At 45.1% G+C, this 25,464-nt stretch overlaps 1 protein-coding gene across 2 annotated transcripts in view; it reads left to right on the forward strand.

The window, feature by feature from the left end:
* LPIN2 (lipin 2) overlaps nt 1-25,464 on the forward strand; it is a 97,643-nt gene that overhangs the window by 39,140 nt on the left and 33,039 nt on the right. For both annotated transcript variants that reach the window (XM_077270307.1, XM_077270306.1), the window contains exons 2-13: nt 1,434-1,634; nt 1,739-1,834; nt 2,826-3,112; nt 9,825-9,932; nt 10,334-10,457; nt 11,322-11,643; nt 20,760-20,859; nt 21,348-21,535; nt 23,008-23,101; nt 23,783-23,852; nt 24,194-24,283; nt 24,405-24,484. In XM_077270307.1, coding sequence (XP_077126422.1) covers nt 1,443-1,634; nt 1,739-1,834; nt 2,826-3,112; nt 9,825-9,932; nt 10,334-10,457; nt 11,322-11,643; nt 20,760-20,859; nt 21,348-21,535; nt 23,008-23,101; nt 23,783-23,852; nt 24,194-24,283; nt 24,405-24,484 — 1,751 coding nt within the window. In that variant the 5' untranslated portion in view covers nt 1,434-1,442. The remainder of the gene's footprint in view (nt 1-1,433; nt 1,635-1,738; nt 1,835-2,825; nt 3,113-9,824; nt 9,933-10,333; nt 10,458-11,321; nt 11,644-20,759; nt 20,860-21,347; nt 21,536-23,007; nt 23,102-23,782; nt 23,853-24,193; nt 24,284-24,404; nt 24,485-25,464) is intronic.

A 25,464-nucleotide genomic window follows, 5' to 3' on the forward strand; every position in this document is an offset into this window, starting at 1 on the left:
TTAAATTCAGCAATTCCTTTTTTTATCTATTCCCTTGACCTTCACTTCTTTTAGATGCAAAGTGTATGTTATATAGGTTTTGATGTGTGAACCGTGGCACAGCAGCCTTGCAATGCTGGGGGTCCTGGGTTCAAATCCCACCAAGGACAACATCTCCAAGGAGTTTGTTCTCCCAGTGTTTGTGTGGTTTTCCTCCCACACTCCAAAGACTTACTGATAGGGAGTCTATATTGTGAGCCCCAGTGGGCGCTGTGGAGTTAATGGCGCTACTTAAGTGAGCAAAATAAATCAAAACATACACTTAGTAGATCTGCTCCAAAATCCACATAAAAAACTGATTTAGACAATTTGATATACCGTAGATTTTGAAGCGGATCCGAACTGTGTGAATACACCTTACTTTAGACTGCTCGCATGGATTCACATGTTTTTGCCCCAGGTAGAATCTGACTATCGCTGGCTCCCAATGCTTGCTCACCAGCTTCCAGACCTGGAGTAGGAAACTATTGCATTGGTTTCTCTTATTGCCCTGCTTGTCCCTTCTGCTCTTGTGCGTTGTCGCAGGTTCTGGGGTGTACATCTGCTCTACTGGCATCATACCATTGTTCACTGTACTGTAGCAATGTGTACCCAAAAGCAAAACCACTCTACTGAATTTGTAAGGAAAAAGGACACTGACCGAAAACTGGTAAAAATCAGATCCAAACCAGATGTACATTAAAAAGCTCCACTACTCTCTAGTTATGGGTCCGTGCTCCCGTCACCGAACATTGGCGAGTCTTCCACTGATAAGACCAGTAGAGGCTAGTACTGTAATACTTCAGTCACAGATTAACCCCTCTAAAATCCCATTACATTCAGTGTTCTGGTGGTGCCCCAAGCTACAAGACGTTGGATTTCATGTTGATGTTGCTGTCTTCCTGCTTGGGAACTGGAGTGTGAAGATAAGCAGCTGAATTTTTGGCCGTGTGCGAAGACTGTGCACAGGCAAAGTCTGAAGGGGGATCTTCTCGCGCGTTGGCACTTGCAGTACTTTATCTGAAACTTCAGAAGGGAGGGATGTGGTCCTCAGACTGTGGATGGTTTTTTGCCCCTTGAAATCATTGATGAATTCTCGGTGGGTTTGTATTGTCATGAATGAGCTAGATGAAAAAGAAAAGGACATTTGTGACAATGTAATATAACGCGCAGAACGTAGCTACATCGGAGGCTTTGATGCAGCAGATACCAGCTCAACATGCCCAACTTACACTGGTGAAAGGGCAGACAGACCCCTCTACAATGTGTGATTGGGGTCCATCATGGGATGAATCTGGCTTCTGTGACTGACATGAAGCACAGTTGGGTTGTGTATACCGTGTGTGCGTTTATAAGTCTTGGTTTATAGGTCATTCTAATTTCTTCTAATTTCTTCCCGTTTTCTTTCTTTCTAGTCTCAAACTATGAACTATGTTGGTCAGCTTGCCGGGCAGGTCCTGGTCACCGTGAGGGAGCTGTACAAGGGGATCAACCAGGCGACCCTCTCGGGCTGCATCGATATCATCGTTGTCCGTCAGCAGGATGGCACTTACCTGTGCTCACCTTTCCATGTCCGCTTTGGGAAGTTGGGAGTTCTTCGGTCCAAGGAAAAAGTGGTATGTTCACGAGTACAATCCCTGATTGTTATAAACCAGTCCACTATGGGAAAAACAAGGTTTTACTTATCAAGTATGTTTTTGTTTTTTTTTTCCCTGTGTAGATTGACATTGAAATCAATGGCGAACCCGTGGACTTGCACATGAAACTCGGAGACAACGGCGAAGCTTTTTTTGTGCAAGAAACTGAAGAAGAAAATGTAAGTAGCTTTGGTGTCAGAATACTGAAGGTCATTGCTTGTCTAACCCTCTGACACAAGTGTGTAGAGCTGTGCCTCCATATTTCCTGTCCTGAATGATTAACAATAATTCTTGAGTCATTCAGTCGCAGTTTAATATTTCTGGCCAAAACACAGAACTAAATGTTTAGGCCCATTGGGACAGAGATGGTCACAGGATCTGCGGCATTGGTGTGTACAGGGCACAATTACAGGCACTGCCCTCACGGTTTTCCATTTTGCAAACCCGGTCAATTAAACGGAATTAAAAAATAATGAGCCTAATTTATCAAGCCTAACAAATGTGGCCTTGCTGCCTGTAGCGGCCAGTCACACTGCAATGGTCATTTTTCCAGAATATGTAGAAATATGTTAGACAGTATAGATACATTTACATTGCAGACGTTGTTGTTTTCAAGATGACTAATGTTGGAGCGCTGCTATTTCTGTGTAAATGACCAGCACCATCATTCTAATCCATTGTCTGCAGGCAGTTGGGCTGTGTTTACAAGCAGTGTCTTTTTCTGCAGCCAAACCTGTGCTTTTGGTAGTAAAAAATAATGCGTTTTCAAAGCATTTTTTACTCCTTTTGATGCAGTGTTTTTTTAGATTCTGATTACATGTGATTACAGTTTGTTTTATTCATTTAAAACGCTTCAAACACAAAAAAAGCTCTGCTTGTATTGCAGCATTCTCTTTCTTCATTTCTTTCTACTAGAAAAAAAAAGCGCTGAAAGATGTAACGTTGTAATTTTCAAATTGTCAGGGGAAAAATAGCGTGCATGAGGTTTCTGAAATCTCCGCTTATACTGCTACTGTAAAAAGCAGCTTTTAATTTTCAGAAATAAACTCTGCATGTGCACATAGCCGGTGCCGTTACATCATGGATTTCTCATTGTGCGGTGACTTCTGATGAGTGGTGTAACAAGTACCGTACGTCATCCCTTTAATACGTGTCTGCTTGTGTCTCCAGGAACAAGTCCCCGCATACTTGGCTACCTCACCTATTCCCACAGAGATTCATTTTTTTAAGAATGTCCACAGCCACGTGCCAAACCCTCCAGAAGACCTGAAGACCTCCCTGTCCTCTCATACTTTGGAGGCTGAGAATTTCATAACTGGATCCGTGAAGAAGAAAAAAAGGAAGAGAAGGCGAATAAGACATGACAAAAAGGAAGAAGTCCCCATTCCTCCAGGAGTAGAGGAAATCTTTGACATTGAATTAAGCTCTGATGAAGAAAGTCCAGTTCATCCTCAGAGGTGACTATAGAGTAATGCCAACACCAGTATGGAACATATTGGCCAGCAGCGTGAGGGTTACTTAATGGATGCCGAGGAGTAGAGGAGGTCCTCTCTGTGCATGATCATTGTAGGCAGGCATCACATCCAATACACGGCATCTATAGGCATCTATATTGTAGAGGGAATCCAGCACCTCCATTAAGTTAAAGTCCAGCTTTTATTCTAACGTTTAAAACCACTGTACCTGTGAGCAAACACAAAAAAATTACTTGGTGCAGCATCGTAACTGATGCTTTTCTTGCTCACTCAGGATCCCCTAAGCACAAAACGTGTCATAACTAGTGATCGGCAAACCCGAGTGGTAAAGTCCAGGGGGTCCGTATCCAACACTTACTGGCCATGCATGGACTCTGAACATGGACTTCTCCCTGAAGGCCATGTTACTGTTTGGGTTTTGCAGCCCGAACAGTTTGTTGAAGGGTTGCAAGCTTTTCCTGTGTGGGCACTTCCAGCTCCATCACAGCCATGATGTGGGGTCTTCCTTATATTCTTGATAACCAGCGCAGGTAAAGCAGACAGCTTTTTTTTTTTCTTTACTATTTAAATAAATCATTAAAAAAACTGCTTGGGGTCCCCCCAATTTTTGCTAACCAGCCAAACTAAAGCAGACGGCTAGGTGGTGGTATTCTCAGACTGAGGAGGGGCCTAGTTAATGGCCCTCCCCAGCTTAAAAATAGCAGCCGCCCCAGAAAAGGCGTATGTATTAGTTGCTCAGATTCTGGTGCCTTGCCCGACTCTTCCCACTCGCCCTGGTGCGGTGGCAAGTAGGGTAATATTTTTGGGGTTGTTCCAACTCTGCTACATCTGGTTGCATTGCTGAGTGGTGACAAATGTTGCAGTTCAGCTACTAGCTTACGCTGAGCGTGAGAACGCGGCCGTGTTTGACCGGCGGTGACATCATTAAGGTTCTTGCCGGTCACATGCACTTTGCGCCTCTCTGAAGCCAGAATGCATACAACCGGCTGCAGAGGATCAGTGATGAGCGGGGGAAAAGCTGTGTGCTTGCACGATGTAAGCATAGCGCTGGTAGGTATGTCATGCCATCTCGCCCTGGGGCATAACATGCTTAATGGGCTGGCTAGTCTGGGGACACTACTCAAAGCCCGCATTTACAGATCATAAATGGACCTTACAAATACCTCCTTTTTCTAAAGATCTGTTTATGTAATCTAACACTGGACTGTTAATGTGTCTCAATATGCAGACGCAACCGCTGGTGGTGCTAGGGGCACGGGGGATCTGACAGGTTCCCTTTAATTGAAATAAACACTACTCTCCGCTGATAATCCATCTGTCCCATGACGAGCTCCAACTCTGCTACATCTGGATGCATTGCTGAGCGGTGACATAAGTAATGGACTGCTCACCCTGGCACCCAGGTCACGCTGAGCTGACCGTGAGAAGCTGGCTTCGTGTGACGGCGATAACCTTAATGATGTCACCGCCGGTCATACGTAGCTGCGTCCTCTCGCTCAGTGTGATGTGTGTCCGCAATGCAACCAACTGTAGTGCAGTCGGAGCTTTTTTGTTTTGTTTTTTTTCTTTCCTGACTGCTTCACTTTTAAATATAAAGATGTTACATTTTTTGCATCCACCTTTTTGTTTAAAAAAAAAACAAAACAAAAGCAAAAATCCACATATGTAAAATGCTGAACCAGTATACAAATGAGATGCCTAAATTGGATGATGCCTGCAATTCTGGCATCGAGGTCCCAATAGTTCAACTGTTTCACCACACGAGGGCGCTCTCTCCAAACTTTTAAAGACTTATTGCAGCTGCATGTTGGCAGTTTTTCCTCTGTTCTCCAGTTCTGTTTTCTGCTGTCTTCTGGGTTTTTTTGTTTTATTTTTACGTCTTCTCATGAACTCCTGTAATCTGCTCCTTCCATGTTTTTTTTTATATATTTTTAGAATCTAGATTCAAAGATGCCATAACATGGCAGCTGTACCTCCATAATCTCCTTTTTATCAATTGTTTATCTGATTATTTCTGAACAGCGCAGTAATTTAAAATTACGGATGGTTGTCAAGTCCACACCTGTTGATGAGGCGGAATTAACCCCTTCACAACAGCACCAATTTCCATTTTTTCTCTCCTCCTTCCCAGAGGTACAGTACAACTTTTTATTTTTCTGTTCACATAAGGGCTTGGTTTTTGTGGGACGAGTTGCACTTTTGAATGACACTGTGCATTTTACTACATAGTGTAGCATAGCGCCTACTACGTGTCTTGGAGGACACTCGCTTGGCACGGGATTAACGCACTCGGGCTCGGTTTTCTATCAAAAACACAGTCTCTTAGGTTTATTTCGCACAACATAAACCACATCCACAGGAACTTAGTAACAGCTTGAACAGTATCTGGACATATTCAACTTTACCACAGTTCGTCTCTGACCCCGGTCAGCATTACACACGGTTTTCAGACCGTTACCCGTCTTCACGGGTTCCTGGACACCTCTTGGCCTCTGAGGTGCCCATACACAATATCTCTCACTCTGACCCCGGTCAGTACAACACGAATCTCCATTTGTTACCTGTTGGTGCCGCACAGGTTCTCGGATACCTCTCTTCACCAGAGGCATCCTTCAGACGTTCACACTCTATCTTTCCTTTTCTCTGACCCCAGTCAGTACAACACGAATCTCCATTCGTTACCTGCCATTGCCGCACTGGTTCTCGGATACCTCTCTTCACTAGAGGCATCCTTCCGACATTCTCACGCTGACCCCGGTCAGTACAACAAGGATCTCCATCCATTCCACAGTCTGGTCTGTGCGAAGTCCAGAGCCCCTGCCATGTGCTCTTCAGGGAGCCGACACTCCCAACACATGGGGCTCCCACCAGGACCTTCCAGCACAGACCATTCAGATCCACACTCAGAGCCCATGTGACCAGACCTCAGTCACATTATATGCTACCAACCACTCCCCTAGATGGGAGTGCGTTTGTGTGGCTAGTTTGTCCCACCCATCTCACACAACTAGCCTAATAAGTCTCCCTTACAACTACAACATAGATATACACACTCTTGAGGGACTACAGGTCCCAGAATAACATTGCATCAGACTTACCACGCATACTTCCTCTGCGACACATCGGCCATTCACAACACTGCTAGTCACTGTTTTACCACCATTATCACAACAGATATGCCTCCATGCATATCCCAAGGAGCACACACAGCGCCCCCTAGCTGCCACAGGGGTCACTATACTACAATAGTGTACTGGAAAATAGAGGGGAAAAAAATGCCTTTGAGATTTTTTTTTTTTTTGCGAATTTTTTTCACATTGTACATTTTATGGTAAAAATGACCATGCCACATGATTCGACTCATTAATATGATTACGGCGATGACAAACATGTCCAGTATTATTTTATTGGTGAAAAAAAAATCAAGTTTGCAAAAAAAAAAAAAATTGTTGTCTTTAAAAGCCATAACATTTTTATTTTTCGGCCGATGGAGCTGTTTGATGGCTTTTTTTTTTTCTTTTTTTTCGTGGGGGAAGTACTTTTTTGTTAATAACATTTTGGGATAGATGTGACTCTTTATATCGCTTTTTTTTCCCTCACTTTTTAAGTGTTTACCGATCAGGTTAGTTGTTTTTATATTTCGATAGATCGGACCTTTCTGAACATGGTGATACCACATGAGTATTATTTTTTAATATCTTTATTTTCAGTAGGGGAAAAGAGGGGTGATTTTAATAATCGCAGGTGCAGCACCACTCCACCCATGATTGTTGGCGGCAGATCCTGGCTGTAATATGCAGCCATCACCTGCCAGGTATGGGGCGGGCATAGGAAGCTGAATGAAATGATACCTTGATATCTGTGGTCTAATGTCCCATTCCAGTCCACGTTTTTCTTATATATAAGCTGTGCAGCACTCTGGGGGAGGAGGCTGCCTGGAAGATAACTCTGCCTCCAGAGATGATTCTTCATGAAGGGGAGTTACCAGTGTGAGACAAGTAACTGACACATCCTGGAGAACTCAGATGAAGCGTCATCAGGGCAGGGGGCCGAGGATGCAGTCACTGCCACAGCTCCTGCACCCTCTCTGAGATGAAGCGGTGACGCTCGTGTCCGGGGCTGTGCTCGTCCCTCCCTGTGAGCTGAGTGATATGTCCACTGTCTGCGTCTTCTACGTTGACGACTCAGATCAGTAATAATCTGCCGCAAACAGAGTAGTGTTGCAATACCGGGCGTGCAGGAGATCAGTGATGGCACTAGCGAGGGTGGCGCTAGTTTCCTGCACACAACTGCTCTGCTGCCAGCTGATTACTTATCTGAGCTGACAAGAGCGTGCACTGCCACTGTGCAGATCCCACAGCTCGCAGGGAGGGACACGGCAGGGAGGAGCACAACCCCTGGACCGAGCATTACAGATGACCGCTTCATTTCAAGGAGAGGGAAGGGACTGCAGCTTCGGCCTGCTCTGATGACGTTTCCTTCAGTATACACTGCATGCACTGGGATTCTCAAGCTAAGTGTCATCATAGGAAAAAAGTAGAATAGCAGTGAGATATTGTAGTTGTGGAAGGATAGGGAATTTTTCACCCCTTTATGCCATCGAACGGAATAGTACGTCCGATGGCAAAACCCCCGCTTTGATGTGGGCTCTGGCGTGAGCCCGCATCAAAGCCGGGACATGTCGGCTGTTTTGATCGCGATCCGCCCGCTATTGACTAGGTAAGATCCGCTGTCAAACTCTGACAGTGGCATTTAACAAGCGATTCTGGCCATCCGGCTGGAAATATGCACATCAGTGACCTCCGTCACGTGATCGGGGGTCATCGGCATGACAACTAGAGGTCTCCTTAAGACCTCTATGGTTGTTGATGCCGGATTGCTGTGAGTGCCACCCTGTGGTCGGTGCTCATAGCAATGCTGTAATTCCACTACATAGGAGCGATCTGTGCATCACCTCTATGTAGCAGAGCCAGTCGAGTTATGGCAGCTTCTAGTCTCCCGTGGAGGCTATTGAAGCATGGCAAAAGTAGAAAAAAAATAAATTTAGAAATCTGAAAAAAATAAAAAAAATAAAGGATCAAATCACCCCCCTTTCACTCCATTCAAAGTAAAAAAAAAAAAAAAAAAAAAAAATCAAACATACACATATTTGGTATCGCTGCATTCAATTGCCCGATTGCTCAATAAAAAAAAAGGATTAACCTGATCTCTAAGCGGCGTAGTGAGAAAGTTCAGAACGTCAGAATTACGTTTTTTTGGGTTACCACGACATTGCATTAAAAGGCCTCTCTGACCTTTCCCGGCACCTGCGCACTGCAGTACTTTGCTCTGCCCTCAACAGGACAGACAAAGTACGCCTGTGCCAGAGCTGCGGCAGGAAGCAAAGAAGAGAACGTCATCGCATGAAGATGGGAGGACCCGGACCTGCGACACCCATCGGACCGGGACCGCCCCTGGGTGAGTATAATACACTCTGTATTTCTTAGCTTTCAGGTTACTTTGGGGGCTTATCTACAACATTACAGAATGCTGTAGATAAGCCCCTGATGGCGGTGGCCGCAGTTTATAGGGCCAAAATGAGGTGACAGATTCCCTTTAAGCAAAGTTTGGAATTTTTTTTCACCACTTAGATAAAAAAGAACCTAGACATGTTTGGTGTCTATGAACAAACAACAAGTGAACAAACAACAAGTATGGGATTGCAATTTCACCACACTTGAAATTTTTTTCCCATTTTCTAGTACACGACATGATAAAACCAATGATGTCTTTCAAAAGTGCAACTTGTCCAGCAAAAAAAGAAGCCCTCACATGGCCATATTGACCGAAAAATAAAAAGGTTATGGCTCTGGGAAGAAGGGGAGCGAAAAACGAAAAAGCAAAAGGGGTTAACACAGGTGTATTAAATAATACCTTTGATTCTGACACTAAATAGAGCCTTTTCGGAACCCCATTCTTAGAATTGATGGTATTCCCAGCAGTGGGCCCCCAAGTGTTCAGCAAGTTAACACCTGTTTTGTGGCTTGGTGGAATAACCCCTTAAAGGGGTTGTCTCCTAAATGTCTGATGGGTGCAGATCCTAAGTGTGTGACCATCTACAGAATGGGAGTCCCCCGATTTCCCCACATTCCGATGGCAATGAATAGAGAGAGCCTGTGCATTTGTAAATGTTTCTTGTGAGACAACCCCTTTAAGGAGGCGTTACACAGCTCACGGTTGCTTTTCCTGACCTCCACACATAAATGCATGCCCATTTTGGACAGTTAGGAGAAGCTAGGCCAGTGTCAGTGAAACACAGGCTTTTCTCGCCTCAACAAACCCGACTTGACCGCTGAACCTCCCGACCTGAGCTGACATAGCCGGTATGAAGCAGTCGGCTCCGATCAGGTCGGACCGGGTCTTCTATTCATGTTTCACATGTGATTGAAATTGGCCGAAGCCTCCCGTAATACATGGCAAGCCATAGGGTCGACACTAAATAAGTAATACCTGACTATTTAACCCCTACGTGGATCCCATCTATCCCAATCTTGTACCTTGTGAAGGAATTAGGAAAGATTCTGCTACTTCTGCGCAGTGTGCTTGGTTGGCTAGTAACCACCCCTTGTTCTACCCCTCGTCCTCCAGCTCCTGATTCTCGTGTAGCTGTCTGGGGACATTATGTGAATGTTGAAACTTGTGTCTCTCTTTCCAGGTCCCCCTCAAGCTCTGTATTAAAGGAGGAGGAGTACAGAGAAGTTTTCATCTGCCATTCATCAGATCGCTATGCCCTATCTGATGGAGACTATTCTCCACTGGACAGGTATCTACATTAGACGTGGATGAATATTTGGTTATATGTGTAAGAATGTGCTTATTAAGGAGAAGACTAGTGATGAGCCTTGCATGCTCGCCACTCGAGTGAGCATCTGGGTCCTCAGGCATTGCGTATCGCTGGTGCTAGTGCGCCATGCTCGACACCCCGCATGTTCCGCGGCTGTACAATCCCTGCATGTTTATTGGTTTCCTAACAGCCGTGAAACATGCAGGGCTGACACTCTTTCTTGCACCAGTGATACACGGATGCGTAAATGGCACCCCAGTGCTCACTCGGGTGGTGTGCTTCACTACATAAGAGATCTCCTAAAGAGATAATTTCTGAGTGTAGTGTTCTGGAGTCTGGATTGTGCACATTGTTTTTATCTTCTTCTCTTTTTCACTTAGTGGCTTTTGCCAGTCCATGGGTCCAAAGAGTGATTCTGAGCTGGAAGTTAAAGCGACAGACCCTCTGCTCCGAGCAGAGCCCCAGATGGAGTGGACATGGGGTGGTTTCCCAGAGTCCGCCAAGGTACGTGGCTTCTCGCATCTTCATCCATTGACTGCATTATTTTAAAGGTTCTTTCCATTTTCCCATGAATAAGACTTGGGCTGGGTGCACTTGTGCTCTTAGATCAGTTGCACCCAGCTCCATTTTTGGAACCTGAAATAACTGGTGCCAAAATTGATGCAAAAAATACACAAGTTATCATCAAGCTCTAAATTTTCCCTTTCCTTTTGCCTAACAAACAGGCAAAATCCCTCCCTGCATGTGTTGGGGCTGTCGAGCAGCCGCGAAACATGCAGCCGAGGGCACTCAAACATATTTTTCAAACATAGTGAAGTCACTCGGTTGGCACGCGAGCATGCTGGAATAACACCTTATCCGAGCACGTTTGCTCATCACTAGTCTGGCTGTGTAGGTACTAGAACAACAATAGTAATATTAGGGAGGAGGGTCAAAACATTTGGAGGGCATCGGCACACCTCCAATGCACGTTTAGGCTGATTTGCTTGTGGGTTCAACACTTGATTTCTGGGCACTGTCAGATTGGATTACTACAAAACAGGTAAAACTATTTTAGTACTAGGACCTATACAGCCTTGTTTCAGTAGTAAAGTCATTGTGACAAATTCACTTTAAATAACCTTTCCGTGCGTCCATAACTGATTTGTGTGTTCGCCTTTCACTGATTCTGAACATGCATGCAATGTCCGGGCCTGTTGGGTACAGGGGAAGAGTGAAGGGTTAACACTAACCTGATCTTGCTACAGGCCAACGAAGCGGCTTGTAGACCATAATTCTCCGGTTGGCTTTCATATTACAGCTCGGCTACATTTCAGCAAATGTAAATATGGGTTTAGATCATTAATGGCTAACTGGTTATTGTTTTAGGTCAGCAAAAAGGAAAGGACAGACCACCCACGGACGGCCACGATTACACCATCTGAAACCACGCACTTTAGGGTGATCAGTTCCGAGGCGCTGTCTGCGTCTACGGAGGAAGAAACGTCTATAGAGGACGCCATTTGCACGGTGTATAAGCCAGAACCACGACCTCATTCAATCAGTGTTCAGATTGAGTCCGACCTGCCGCCCGCCCTGGAAACCGACCCATGCTCCCCAAGTATGGAGGAGATCCTCTCCCTCGAAGCTGCTGATACAATCTCTGAGGTGAAGCCTTCACTAAAAACAGACTCCCCAAGCAAGAAAAAAGGTATGTAAGACCCCAAACGCAAGCCACGTGTTCCGACAGTGTCAGTAGAGGTGCTGACACGTACCAGTGATAGGCCCAGTTCCTCTGTGCCCAGGACTGCCTGTTACTTATTGTCTATGTACAGCAAGGTGCACTAATGCATGCTCGTGTATATATTGGGACGTTTTTAGACTCTCCGAAGCCACCTCACCTTTTCCACACACTTTGGAAACAGTCTAGTGTGGTGAAAACATCTCTTGTTTTTGGTACAAATCAATAATTTTGTGTAAATTGGTTTGTGGCAAAAGATGGTGTCAGATTTCTGGCATCGCCACAATCGTGGATGTGAGCCATTATTTCTACTCTGGGGTTGTCTCATCTTTAAGAAGCACTCCCATAATATATACTAAATTTGTATATCTAGTGTGCGTTAATATACTCATCTTCTGCTCCTCAGTGACGTTACCACTCTGCATGACCTGAAAGTGGCTTTTACAATGTAAGTATATGGAGCGTCTGAACGAGACCCCATAGGCGTGCACTGTAAAAGACTTGTGGCTCACACATAGAGCATAGCGTAAGCCGAAGTGACGGCACTAAGAAGAAAAGCAGAATTGTGCTGGATACTGGAGAAAGCAGCACTAGCTGAGTATATTATTATTATTATTATTATTATTATTAACAACACACACACTACATTATATGCACAGATTTATTCAACCCCTTCACGACCGAGGATGTATCCATATGTCTATGGTGGGAAGGACTTCCCGACCTTGGACATATAGATATGTCCTGGCGATTTTGTGCTATGGCCGCAAGGTATTTAGTGAAATCTGACAGCTAACACCCGGCTTTCATTTCCAGGAGCGGGCTCCCCGCACTGCTCCCAGCAGTTTAACCCCCTAAATTCTGTGAGCGAAAGCTATTGCAGGCCAGACGGAGTCCAGAGTAATTCTGCTGCCTCATTATAGTGATTGATCCCTCGGGGGTCTCATCTGAATCGCATCGCTTGGAGAATTACATGGAAACCCCAATGTAAGTGCTCAGCGTAGAGCACCAGATAAATGTGATCCAAAATGTTATGTAAAATGTTCCCAATAAAAGCTTCAACTCAATCCAAAAAAAAAAATTCCCAACTCAGGTCCGTCATCTGTTGATGGAAATATAGGGGACTTCTTCCATGTTACTATTAGTACAAAGGCTCTGGAAAAGTGCTATAGCTCATCTTCCCCAAAAATAAATTCAGCAGCCTCAGTGTACCTAAACCATATTTACTGTCCACATGTTTGGCATTTCTGTAGTGATGAGAGCCCACCTAATTTACAGGTGTATGTCTCCAGAAGCACGAGCTGGGCATAATGTACTGGTGACTGCAATGTACTGGGCACTACAGCGGCAGTTTGCAATTTTCACTCAGTGACATCCACTACTGTCTGTTTCTGGAAAACAGCCATGGAGTCAGAATCATCACTACACAAATTCCAAAATGCGTATAATTTACAAAATGGGGTTGCTTGAGGGGGGATCTTCTAGCAATTAGGGGCTCTGTATATGACGTCCGCAAACTATTCTAGGAAAATCTTTGCTCCAGAAGGCAAATGACGTTCCGTCCCTCCCGAGTCTCTCTGTATGGCTAAGCAGTACTGTGCAGCCACATATGGGGTATTTCTACATTCAGCAGAAATTGTAGGACAAATTTTGATGCCATTTTTACCCTTTTCCCAATATGAAAATGTAAAATCTGGGGTTAACACACAATTTTGGTGGTGTAAAATTCTCTGGCCCATCTGTGGTGTCAATATGATTACTGCACCCCTAGATGAACTCATTGAGAGGTGTAGTTTGTAAAATAGGGTCTCTTATGGGGGTTCTTCTGTTCTGGCACTTCTAGGGATCTGCCAGTGTGACACGGCACCCGCAAACTATAAGGGCAAAACCTGCACTGTAATTTAGTGCTCCTTCCCTTCTGAGCTTTGTACTATACCTCAAAAGTAGCTTTCGACCACATATGGGGTATCTGTGCACTCAGGAGCATTTGCACAACAAATTGGATTGTCCATGTAAAAAATTTATTTTTTTTCTTTTTCACAGTTCAGCGTTGTAGCCTGCACTTACACGCTTTTTTCAAAAGTGGAGCTAAGTTTTGCTTTGAAGCTTTATTCTGCCAGTGTGCCCTTCTGATGCTTGAGTCTCAAATCCGGAGCGCACAATACCAGCTGTTCCGCTGGTCTTGACTGTCAATCAAGCAGGTGCTGGGTGGCATGAGGGTAGTACTGGTGCACGCCTGTTCAACAACAAAAAATAACCCATTGAAACTGGCCATACACATACAGTGAGAGGGTTATAGGCCCGGCACTCATCTGACTGACAGATCCTTTGATTTCCCCATGCACATACAGTAGGAGGGTTATAGGCCGGGCACTCATCTGACTGACAGATCCTTTGATTTCCCCATGCACATACAGTAGGAGGGTTATAGGCCGGGCACTCATCTGACTGACAGATCCTTTGATTTCCCCATGCACATACAGTAGGAGGGTTATAGGCCGGGCGCTCATCTGACTGACAGATCCCCTGATTTCCCCATGCACATACAGTAGGAGGGTTATAGGCCGGGCACTCATCTGACTGACAGATCCCCTGATTTCCCCATGCACATACGGTAGGAGGGTTATAGGCCGGGCACTCACCTGACTGACAGATCCCCTGATTTCCCCATGCACATACGGTAGGAGGGTTATAGGCCGGGCACTCATCTGACTGACAGATCCTCTGATTTCCCCATGCACATACAGTAGGAGGGTTATAGGCCGAGCACTCATCTGACTGACAAATCCCCTGATTTCTCCATACACATACGGTAGGAGGGTTATAGGCCCAGCACTCATCTGACTGACAGATCCCCTGATTTCCTCATGCACATACAGTAGGAGGGTTATAGGCCGGGCGCTCATCTGACTGACAGATCCCCTGATTTCCACATGCACATACAGTAGGAAGGTTATAGGCCGGGCGCTCATCTGACTGACAGATCCCCTGATTTCCCCATGCACATACAGTAGGAGGGTTATAGGCCGGGCACTCATCTGACTGACAGATCCCCTGATTTCCCCATGCACATACGGTAGGAGGGTTATAGGCCGGGCACTCACCTGACTGACAGATCCCCTGATTTCCCCATGCACATACGGTAGGAGGGTTATAGGCCGGGCACTCATCTGACTGACAGATCCTCTGATTTCCCCATGCACATACAGTAGGAGGGTTATAGGCCGAGCACTCATCTGACTGACAAATCCCCTGATTTCTCCATACACATACGGTAGGAGGGTTATAGGCCCAGCACTCATCTGACTGACAGATCCCCTGATTTCCTCATGCACATACAGTAGGAGGGTTATAGGCCGGGCGCTCATCTGACTGACAGATCCCCTGATTTCCCCATGCACATACAGTAGGAGGGTTATAGGCCGGGCGCTCATCTGACTGACAGATCCCCTGATTTCCCCATGCACATACAGTAGGAGGGTTATAGGCCGGGCACTCATCTGACTGACAGATCCCCTGATTTCCCCATGCACATACGGTAGGAGGGTTATAGGCCGGGCACTCACCTGACTGACAGATCCCCTGATTTCCCCATGCACATACGGTAGGAGGGTTATAGGCCGGGCACTCATCTGACTGACAGATCCTCTGATTTCCCCATGCACATACAGTAGGAGGGTTATAGGCCGAGCACTCATCTGACTGACAAATCCCCTGATTTCTCCATACACATACGGTAGGAGGGTTATAGGCCCAGCACTCATCTGACTGACAGATCCCCTGATTTCCTCATGCACATACAGTAGGAGGGTTATAGGCCGGGCGCTCATCTGACTGACAGATCCCCTGATTTCCCCATGCACATACAGTAGGAGGGTTATAGGCCGGGCGCTCATCTGACTGACAGATCCCCTGATTTCCCCATGCACATACAGTAGGAGGGTTATAGGCCGGGCGCTCATCTGACTGACAGATCCCCTGATTTCCCCATGCACATACAGTAGGAGGGTTATAGGCCGGGCGCTCATCTGACTGACAGATCCCCTGATTTCCCCATGCACATACAGTAGGAGGGTTATAGGCCGGGCGCTCATCTGACTGACAGATCCCCTGATTTCCCCATGCACATACGGTAGGAGGGTTATAGGCCGGGCACTCACCTGACTGACAGATCCCCTGATTTCTCCATACACATACGGTAGGAGGGTTATAGGCCGAGCACTCATCTGACTGACAGATCCCCTGATTTCTCCATACACATACGGTAGGAGGGTTATAGGCCGAGCACTCATCTGACTGACAGATCCCCTGATTTCTCCATACACATACGGTAGGAGGGTTATAGGCCGGGCACTCATCTGACTGACAGATCCTCTGATTTCCCCATGCACATACGGTAGGAGGGTTATAGGCCGGGCACTCGCCTGACTGACAGATCCCCTGATTTCCCCATACACATACGGTAGGAGGGTTATAGGCCCAGCACTCATCTGACTGACAGATCCTCTGATTTCCCCATGCACATACGGTAGGAGGGTTATAGGCCGGGCACTCGCCTGACTGACAGATCCCCTGATTTCCCCATACACATACAAGCTGTGCCTGGTTAAGGGTCCTTTTAATATGAGAGAAAGTTGCAAGCTGCTGACAGACAATTGTGACTGCAGTTTTTTCCTCGGACAGCAAAGGATAATGTGTTAGACTGCTGTAATACTGACTGCATTCCCTGATTGGAGCTTGTTTAAAGGGAAACTCGTTAGAGCCATGCTACTAATGACATCGGGTTTTCATTATGTACTGATCTCCATTGTTGGTGCCAACACCAAATTTACTTGTAGACTTGGTGTTCTGTCTCAGTATCTGTAATGTGTATATATAAAGCAGCCAGCCTTCGTGAATCCTTAGGTGAAGTCTTTGATATGTCGGATTTTCTATGACCGTCCTGTTAACCTGAGTGGGGTTAGCAGAGATCCATGCACATGCTGCAGTATCCTCCCCATTTACATGTATAGAATGGATTCAGGCATGGCAGCTTCTTCATCAAATCCTTCTATTTGTGAACATACATTTTATACCTTCAACCAATCACGGATGTTAGCTTTCATTTATTCAAGAGGTCCTTCTAGATCTGTTTGATATTACCCTTGTGATATTTCGTAATGCTTTCAGCATCTCTCAGCCAGCATGTGTGCTATATTTAAGGGGATGACTTGTTCTTGGTAGATTGCCAACGATTTGGACATTTTTCCATTCCATGATGTTATATCCAACTGAATAACTGGGATTTCATACTGCTTTTATGTTCTGATTTGTCCAGAACGCAACCGATGTCACCCTAAGCTTATGTTCACACGACAGATTAATATCCAATATGTCTTCTCAAGATTTTTGATGGGGATTGTCATATACTGGGGCTGATCTTCATGCAGATCCTCTTCAGTATAAACCGCAAATCCTTATCATAAATGTGAGGCTGATACGTTGGATTTTATTCTGTCATGTTTTTATTCCATATTTCTATTTCTCTTGCCTGATTTGGTCCCCATTTTAACCATTGAGGAGTAGGACATGCCTTTCACTCTTTTTCAGATTTGTTTTTGGGTAAGAAATATTCAGTTGTGTGAAAAAGTATCTGCCCTTTCCTGATTTTCCTATTTTGCATGTTTGTCAAACTTAAATGTTTCAAATCGCCAAACATATTTAAATATTAGACAAAGATAACACAATTAAACAAAAAATGCAGTACCGGTATTTAAATGAAGGACTTTATTAAAGGTAAGGTACCGCGTTTATAGATCATTAATAAATCACTGTAATGTAGCATAACATGCTGCTATAACCAAGTTTTAAATGCATGTGAAACAGATTCCGTGTGTTATATGTGTTTAAAGAAGGAACTGAGGGCTGACATCTTGGTTTCACAGCAGTTCACGACACTAACAGTGTCATTTTACAGCACCCCATGGACATAGGAGATAATAGACCGGCGCTGACCCTATCTTTAACATTGGAGAGGTGTTAGCAGTGAGCTGGGCACGCCTCTGTGGGCTGCACAACTCACTGCTGTAGGTGTGACTAGCAGCCATTTTATTATAGCCCAGTGCTCTCTGCCCAGCTCCACTTACTCTCTATCACAGGAGCTCCATTCACTCCATTAAGCTGCATTCCCAGCCTGCAGAGAGAGGTGACACCTGACACCTCTCTCTGCCATACAATGTATCTCTCCCCTCCCTCCACATTGCCTGGCCATTCACTGCAGACCTGGAGCTCCTTCTTATCTTACTGAGGGATGAGTCACAGACAGCTCTGCACAGACAATGCTGCTCCATACACACCACATAAACTATGTAAGGCTGTGTGCACACGTAGCAGATTTTTTGCGTTTTTTTCGCGTTTTTTCGCTATAAAAACGCTATAAAACCGCGAAAAAAACGCTAACATTAAGCATCCTATGTAACAGAATGTAATCCGCATTTTTTGTGCACATGCTGCATTTTTTTCCTGAGCGGAATCGCAATCCAGAAAAAAACGCAGCATGTTCATTAAAATTGCGGAATCGCGGCGATTCTGCACACATAGGAATGCATTGATCTGCTTACTTCCCGCACGGGGCTGTGCACACCATGCGGGAAGTAAGCAGATCAAGTGCAGTTGGTACCCAGGGTGGAGGAGAGGAGACTCTCCTCCACGGACTGGGCACCATATAAGTGGTAAAAAAAAAAAGAATTAAAATAAAAAATAGTGATATACTCACCTTCGGGCGGCCCGACCTTCTCAGAGGCTTCCGAGGTGTGTGTGAAGGACCTGCGATGACGTCGCGGTCACGTGACCGCTACGTCAATGGAAGGTCCTGAACACACAGCATTAGGAACGGAAGCCGCTGAGGTGAGTATAACCTTTTTTTTTTTTTTTAATTTATTATTATTTTTAACATTCTATCTAGCTAATTATGCTTGCAAAACGCTAGTTTTCTGCGGGTATATGCATGCCAATTCTGCATGCCAATTCTGCATGCGATATACCCGCGGCAGGAGGCGCAGAATTGCCGCGGAAATTTCCGCGGCAATTCTGCAACGTGTGAACTTAGCCTTACTGTGCTTCTGATGCAGTAACTGCTGGTGATAGCAGATCACAGGGCAGTCACACACAAAATGGCTCTGCCCTGTGATGCTGCTCTTCTTTCTGCCCCAGGGATCTTAGACCACCCAAAAGGGGAGGGAAATGCTGATGTCAGCAGTTACTGCCCAGATTTTTCAGCTAACAGTAAAGCTGGTAAGTCTTACTATAGCTGCTTGAGGTCTAAAACGGACAATGCTCTCCCTAGTGGTCAATATATATATTTGTAAGAAAATATATAATATTTTTCATATAGAAATGTTTGCAAACAGTGCAAACATTGCATTAATACATTTTATTTACTATTTTAAGCTTAATTTCACAAAAAAACAAACTACAAGAAAACTGGTGGCACCTTCCCTTTAAGGGAAAAAGAAATCCAAACCTACAGGGCCCTGTGCGAAAAAGTGATCTCTCCCTAAACCTAATAACTGGTTGGGCCACCCTTAGTGGCAACAACTTCAAGCAAGTGTTTGCGATAACTGGCATTGAGTCTTTGACAATGCTCTGGAGGAATTTTGGCTCACTCATCTTTGGAGTGGGTTAGTCAAAGTATTGATGGTTCATGCTCGGAAACCCATCAATTCTGCAAAGTCTTAATTTTGTTTTTCTTAAATCATTCAGACGTGGACTTGCTGGTGTGTTTTGGATCGTTGTCCTGCCGCATTACCCAAGTGCGCTTCAGGTTGAGGTCACAAACAGTTGGCCGGGCATTCTCCTTTAGGATTTTTTGGTGGACTGCAGAATTCATGGTTCCATTTACTACAGCAAGTCTTCCAGGTCCTGAAGTAGCAAAAGAGCACCAGACCATCACACTACCACTACCATATGTTACTGTCGGTATGATGTTCCTTTTCTGAAATGTGACCTCTTGGATGAGTCATTGCTGCTCTCTTGGGCTAATTTTGGTCGGCCGGCCACTAATGGGGAAGGTTCATCACTGTTCCATGTTTTCACAATTTGTGAATAATGGCTCACTGTGGTTCACTGGAGTCCCAAAGCTTTAGAAATTGCTTTATAACCTTTTCCAGACTAATGGATCTCAATTACTTTTTCTCAGTTGTTCCAGAATTTGGATAGTGGCATTATGCCTAGATTTTGAGGATATTTTGGTCTACTTCACTTTCTCAGGCAGGTCCTATTTAAGTGATTTCTTGATTGAGAACAGATGTGGCAGTAATCAGGCCTGGGTCTGACTAGGAAATTTGAACTCCGCTTCCCAAAGATATGATAAACCACAGTTAGGCTACTTTCATACTAGCGTCGTGCACTGCACGTCGCTATGCGTCGTTTTGTAGAAAAAATGCATCCTGCAAAAGCGCTTGCAGGATGCGTTTTTTCTCCACTGACTTGCATTAGCGACGCAGTGCCACACGTCGCAACCGTCGTGCTGCGTCGGACCGTCGCCACCAAAAAATGTTGCTTGTAACGTTTTTTGGTGCGTCGTGCCCGTCTTTTCCGACCGTGCATGCACGGCAGGAACTCCGCCCCCGCCTCCCCGCACCTCACAATAGGGCAGCGGATGCGTTGAAAAACAGCATCCGCTGCCCCCGTTGTGCGGCGCTTCCACAGTATGCGTCGGTGGGCCGCAACGTCGCATTGCGACGTGCAGTGCATGACACTAATGTGAAAGTAGCCTTAGTTTGTTTTAAGGTGGTGGGGGCAATCACACAGACCTTCATTTAAAAGCTGCATTTTGTGTTTACTAGTGTTATCTCTAATATTTACATTATGTTTAGTGATCTGTAGGACAAACCTGCAACAGAATAGGAAATCAGGAGGGAGCAAACACATTTTGACACAACTGTATATGGATGCAGAATGGACCAAAAAGATGTCTGACCTAAAACTGTAACTTTCCCATAAAATCCAGATTTTCTTGAATTAATCACCGTACAACATAATATATATTCCATTATGGAAAAGTCAGACAACATGGTTTTCATTAGTTGTGTTGTCAATCCTGACAGGTGTCCGTAAGAGAAGCCAACATCAGGGTCCGGGCGACATTTATCTGGATGATTTAAATGTTTTGGAGCCTGAAGTGGCCGCACTTTACTTCCCCAAAAGGTAAGCTTCATTATAGTAAGGGCGCGTGTATTGGCCACGATCTGGCTGAAAATTTCTATGGCAAGTTGACATCTCTATTTAAATGCTTGTTTGCATGGTTTCAGTAGGTAGAATTGACCTTACACTTCCGGTATATTAAAAAAAAAAAAAAAATGATTGTAAAAGGCAATGTGTGATCCAAACTCAGCACCCAAATCTTAAATAATATCTGCAATTTGTTTCTAAGTTTCTAATACTTCACTTGCATTTTTTTATTTTTTAAAGCATGTTTATTTGCGGGTGAACATGGCCTAAGATCCCATCACATCAAGTATTAGGTGAACACGCGCCATAGATACAACATGTACAATTGTAAATCCTGAAATTACTCTTATTACTGCATTCTCATGACCCAATGTTTTCAAGCACAGCCTCAACTTAAAAAGAGAAATGATGGAAGGCTCGTCACTAATTTGTATCCCTAATGTGAGGAACCTTCTGTATTGCAGTGACTTGGACGCTGGGTCCAGGCAGTGGATGGAGTCTGAGATGCTGTCTGGCTCACAGTCGCCACAGTCTGTTGGTAGCGCTGCCGCAGACAGTGGCACTGAGTGCCTCTCTGATTCTCCCATGGACTTGCCGGATGTCACACTTTCTCTCTGTGGTGGACTGAGTGAAAATGGAGAGATCTCTAAAGGTGAGTGTCATGGTCGCGATGCCGCCAGTAGAAGGCGATTGACCCTAACAACAAATGCAGCACAGCATGTGCAACGGATATCTGCTTCCTGAAGACGTCTTCATGTAGTGTTCATAATTAAAAACCATGTGCTAATTAGGGGTTAGAAACCTAATAATTAGGTGAGTCCACAATGGGGCTAAAGCCTGACCCCCTTCATACACATTAGGAGACATTGGCTAAACCAGCTAATATTGACTGATTCGGCCGACAGATTATTGTCTGGAGTTAAAGACCCAACATAACAGATTTTTGGACTGCCTGTCCCTTTGTTCCTCCTGAGACAAGCTGCCGCCAGGTATGTCTGTCTGTGGTTCTCACAGAGAACGCGAGTGCTCCTGTGTATGGGAGAGACAGCCGGCCAAACAATCTACTGACCCATCCTTTGCTGACAGCCATCTCATCTATATGGGAGCTTTAAAGGGAATTTGTCATCAGGTTTATGCCACATAATCTGAGAGCAGCATAAAGTAGAAACTGAGTTCCAGTGATATGTAACTTACTTGGCTGCTTACTGTAGTTTTAAAGGAATCACTGTTTTATCAGCAGGAGATTCACTAGATGAAAACTAAACCTACTGCTAAGTAGTTCTCCATATTCATGAGCTTTGTTGAAACACCACTGGCAGCTTTCTGCCTATGCACAGTGTACACAGAAAGCTGTCAATCGGTGGTGTGGGCAGGGTTATAACTGAGCTCAGCAGTCAGAGAACAGTTATTTTATAGAAACTGCAGCATGGAGCACACTTAACACATCATTGGAATCCGGATCTCTGCCCCTATATAATTCTGATCTCTGATCAGGACCCTATATCATGCTTATCTTAGATGAGAGGGCAAACACCTGATGACAGCTTCCCTTTAAGTAACCTGAAAAAAATTGGGTACTGCCACAAGTGCAGCTGCTGGGGTAATAGAGCAATAGGGCTTATATCATTATTCCCTGCTACAGATTGGCCACACGCAGTATCAGTAAGGTTTTCTGCAAGCACCCTTAGGCCCGAGAGATGTGACTGCTATACTTCACTGCTAGATGTGCCATGCAGGGTTTGGTAATCACGGGACATGTGCTCTATCTAATGTTTCCCTTGGTTTTTGCAGTATGAGATTGACATTAGAAGTGAGGGCTGTCTTACACCCGCCCAAACTAGCACTTTCAGCGAGCCGATCGGCACTCCCTTAAAGCCCCTTCACACAAGTAAACGAAGACTGTGCAGGAAGTATTACTGCACTTGTTGTCCCCTTACAGTTTCCTCATTGTCTGCAGTACGTTCTGGTTACGTGTCCTGCAGACTAAGTATTAGCTGATCACTGCTCATCAAGGCAATGATCGGGGGACCAGATGTTGGCCCATACAGCAGTGCCGTCAGTCGATGTTTTGTGACATGTTGCTGCTAGTTTAATTCATCTATTGATATTTTTTATTTAATACAGAGAAATTCAAGGAGCATCTAATTACCTATCAGCAGTTTGCTGAAAACCCAGGAATCATTGACAATCCCAATCTTGTTGTGAGGATCTATAACAGGTAAAAGAGAACTAACCAAACAGGGGTGATATCATACCCGTGCCCCTAAATCTCTACCACCGTGATGCACAGTTGCCGCAGTATTTGGGGGACCGGTTTGGAGACATGCAGCACTACGCAGAATGAAATGTGAAACAACTTTCCCAAAATATGCAGGACCAAGCGTAGTTAACCCCCACGTCTAATGAGAATGCCTCCTTAGTGGCGTAAATTTTCCCAGATATGTACAGACAGAGGGGTACGCCGGTTGTGTACCGCCTAATGAATGGCACGCCGGTTGTGTACCTCTTAATGAATGGCACGCCGGTTGTGTACCTCTTAATGAATGGCACACCGGTTGTGTACCTCTTAATGAAACGCACGCTGGTTGTGTACCTCCTAATGAATAGCACGCTGGTTGTGTATCCCCTAATGGCACACCGGTTGTGTACCTCTTAATGTACCTCTCATTCTCATGGTCCCAATCGCTAAGACTGACGTGCATTGAATCAGCCCAATAGACACTTGATTGCTGTTCTAGTGTAAACAAAATCTTTCACCAAGTTTTACCACCTAACCAGAGAGCAGCATAATGTAGGAATCATTATAACTGCATTGCCACTTACGGAGCTTCTTGCTGCAGTTTTGATAATTGATAAGGATTGTAATGTGATTGCTGACTTTTGTTTTTTTCCCATACAGATATTATAACTGGGTACTGGCGGCTCCTATGATCTTGAGTCTACAAGTATTCCAGAAGAGCTTACCCAAGGTAAGTCCTACTTATTGTATTTATAGCTGGACTGTATAGCCCTAATTCATCATGGCGTTTAAAACTCCTCCAAATGTTACATTCTTGGAGAAACCCACAGTTGCACAAAAACATTGCAGATTTAGGCAATTGCATGCCAGCTTAGGACTCAATCCAAGAGATTCATTGTGTCGCATAATGAATTAGGTGTCTTACATTTGCACGCCCATCATTAAGACTGGAGTGTGTAATGTCAGGCTTAATGAATCGGGCTTGTATTTATAGCAAAAAACTGACACATTTGTAGGGATTTCTTTCACGTAGCTTTAAAATGGCTTCCTGATGAGTTTGTTCTTTTACAGAACACAGTAGAATCATGGGTGAAGGAAAAGATGCCAAAACAATCCAGGAGATGGTGGTTCTGGAGAAAGAAGGACAGTATGATTGCGCAGGTAATGAAGGGATGATCTTTTAACCTGTTGTATATATTATATGAATAATTTGCTGCCATATGTAATTGTTACCTTTTTGTACATGAGGCCTCACATCCGCTGTTTTCTTTGCCTTGTGTAGCCAGACACAAAGGAAGATAAGCTGGATACAGAATTGAACACCGAGCAAATATCGGATGTAAAGGAGCCACCTAAAGTCCGGTATATATCTTACTTCATGTTATAGGGTTATTTTTCATATTAGAATAGATCATAAATAGTGATGAGCGAGTGTGCTCGTTACTCGAGGTTTCGAAACATGCTCGGGTGTTCTCCGAGTATTTTGGGCGTGCTCGTAGATTGATTGTGTCACTGCAGCTGCATGATTTGCGGCTGCTAGACAGCCTGAACACATACAGGGATTGCCTGTTTGTTAGGGAATCCTCACATGTATTCAGGCTGTCTAGCAGCCGCAACTCATGCAGCTGCGGTGACACAAACATAATCTGCGAGCAAGCCCAAAATACTCTGAGCATGCTCGGAAATCTCGAGTAATGAGCACACTCACCATCACTAATCATAAATGTATGATGGATGCGAGGACTACGACCCTGTCATTGTGGTGATGCAGCCAGAGTGCTTGTAGGGGTAGGTAGTGGGATCCACTGTATCAGGCACCGGTTGTGTGATCTCAACCAGGTATGTTTGACTCTCAAATGCTGCAGGATTCAGAGAGCAACATGCTTTAAATGCCGCTCAGGACTTGGAGACTAGTCAGGCAGGCGGGTCCCTGGCGACTTTTCCCCTACCGCTCCCCTGGAGTGACAGGTCTCTGCCTACTTGCATGTGTAGGGAGAGACCTGTCAATCCAAGTCTGTGGGTGGGGAGAAGCCGCTGGTCACCGCCTGTCTGACAGGGCTCCAGCGCGGCTCAGTCCTTGGCGGCTTTTACAGTTGGTTTCTCTGAAACGCTGCATGATTTTGTAGTCTACCATACCTGGCCTGAGATCAGCCAGGGCCTGATGCATGCCGTCCGTGGATTGGGCAGCATGTATCAGTGTCAGGTTCACTTTCATCTAAATTTCTGCCCATTCAGCATGTCCCGCACCATGATGGGTCAGAACCTTCTGTGTTACATTTGTCTGCCACCGTGATGGTTACGTGACGGAACTTCCTACTTGTGAATCTGGAGCGACGTTGCGC

This window comes from Ranitomeya variabilis, chromosome 6, assembly GCF_051348905.1.
Source record: "Ranitomeya variabilis isolate aRanVar5 chromosome 6, aRanVar5.hap1, whole genome shotgun sequence".
Taxonomy (NCBI): domain Eukaryota; kingdom Metazoa; phylum Chordata; class Amphibia; order Anura; family Dendrobatidae; genus Ranitomeya; species Ranitomeya variabilis.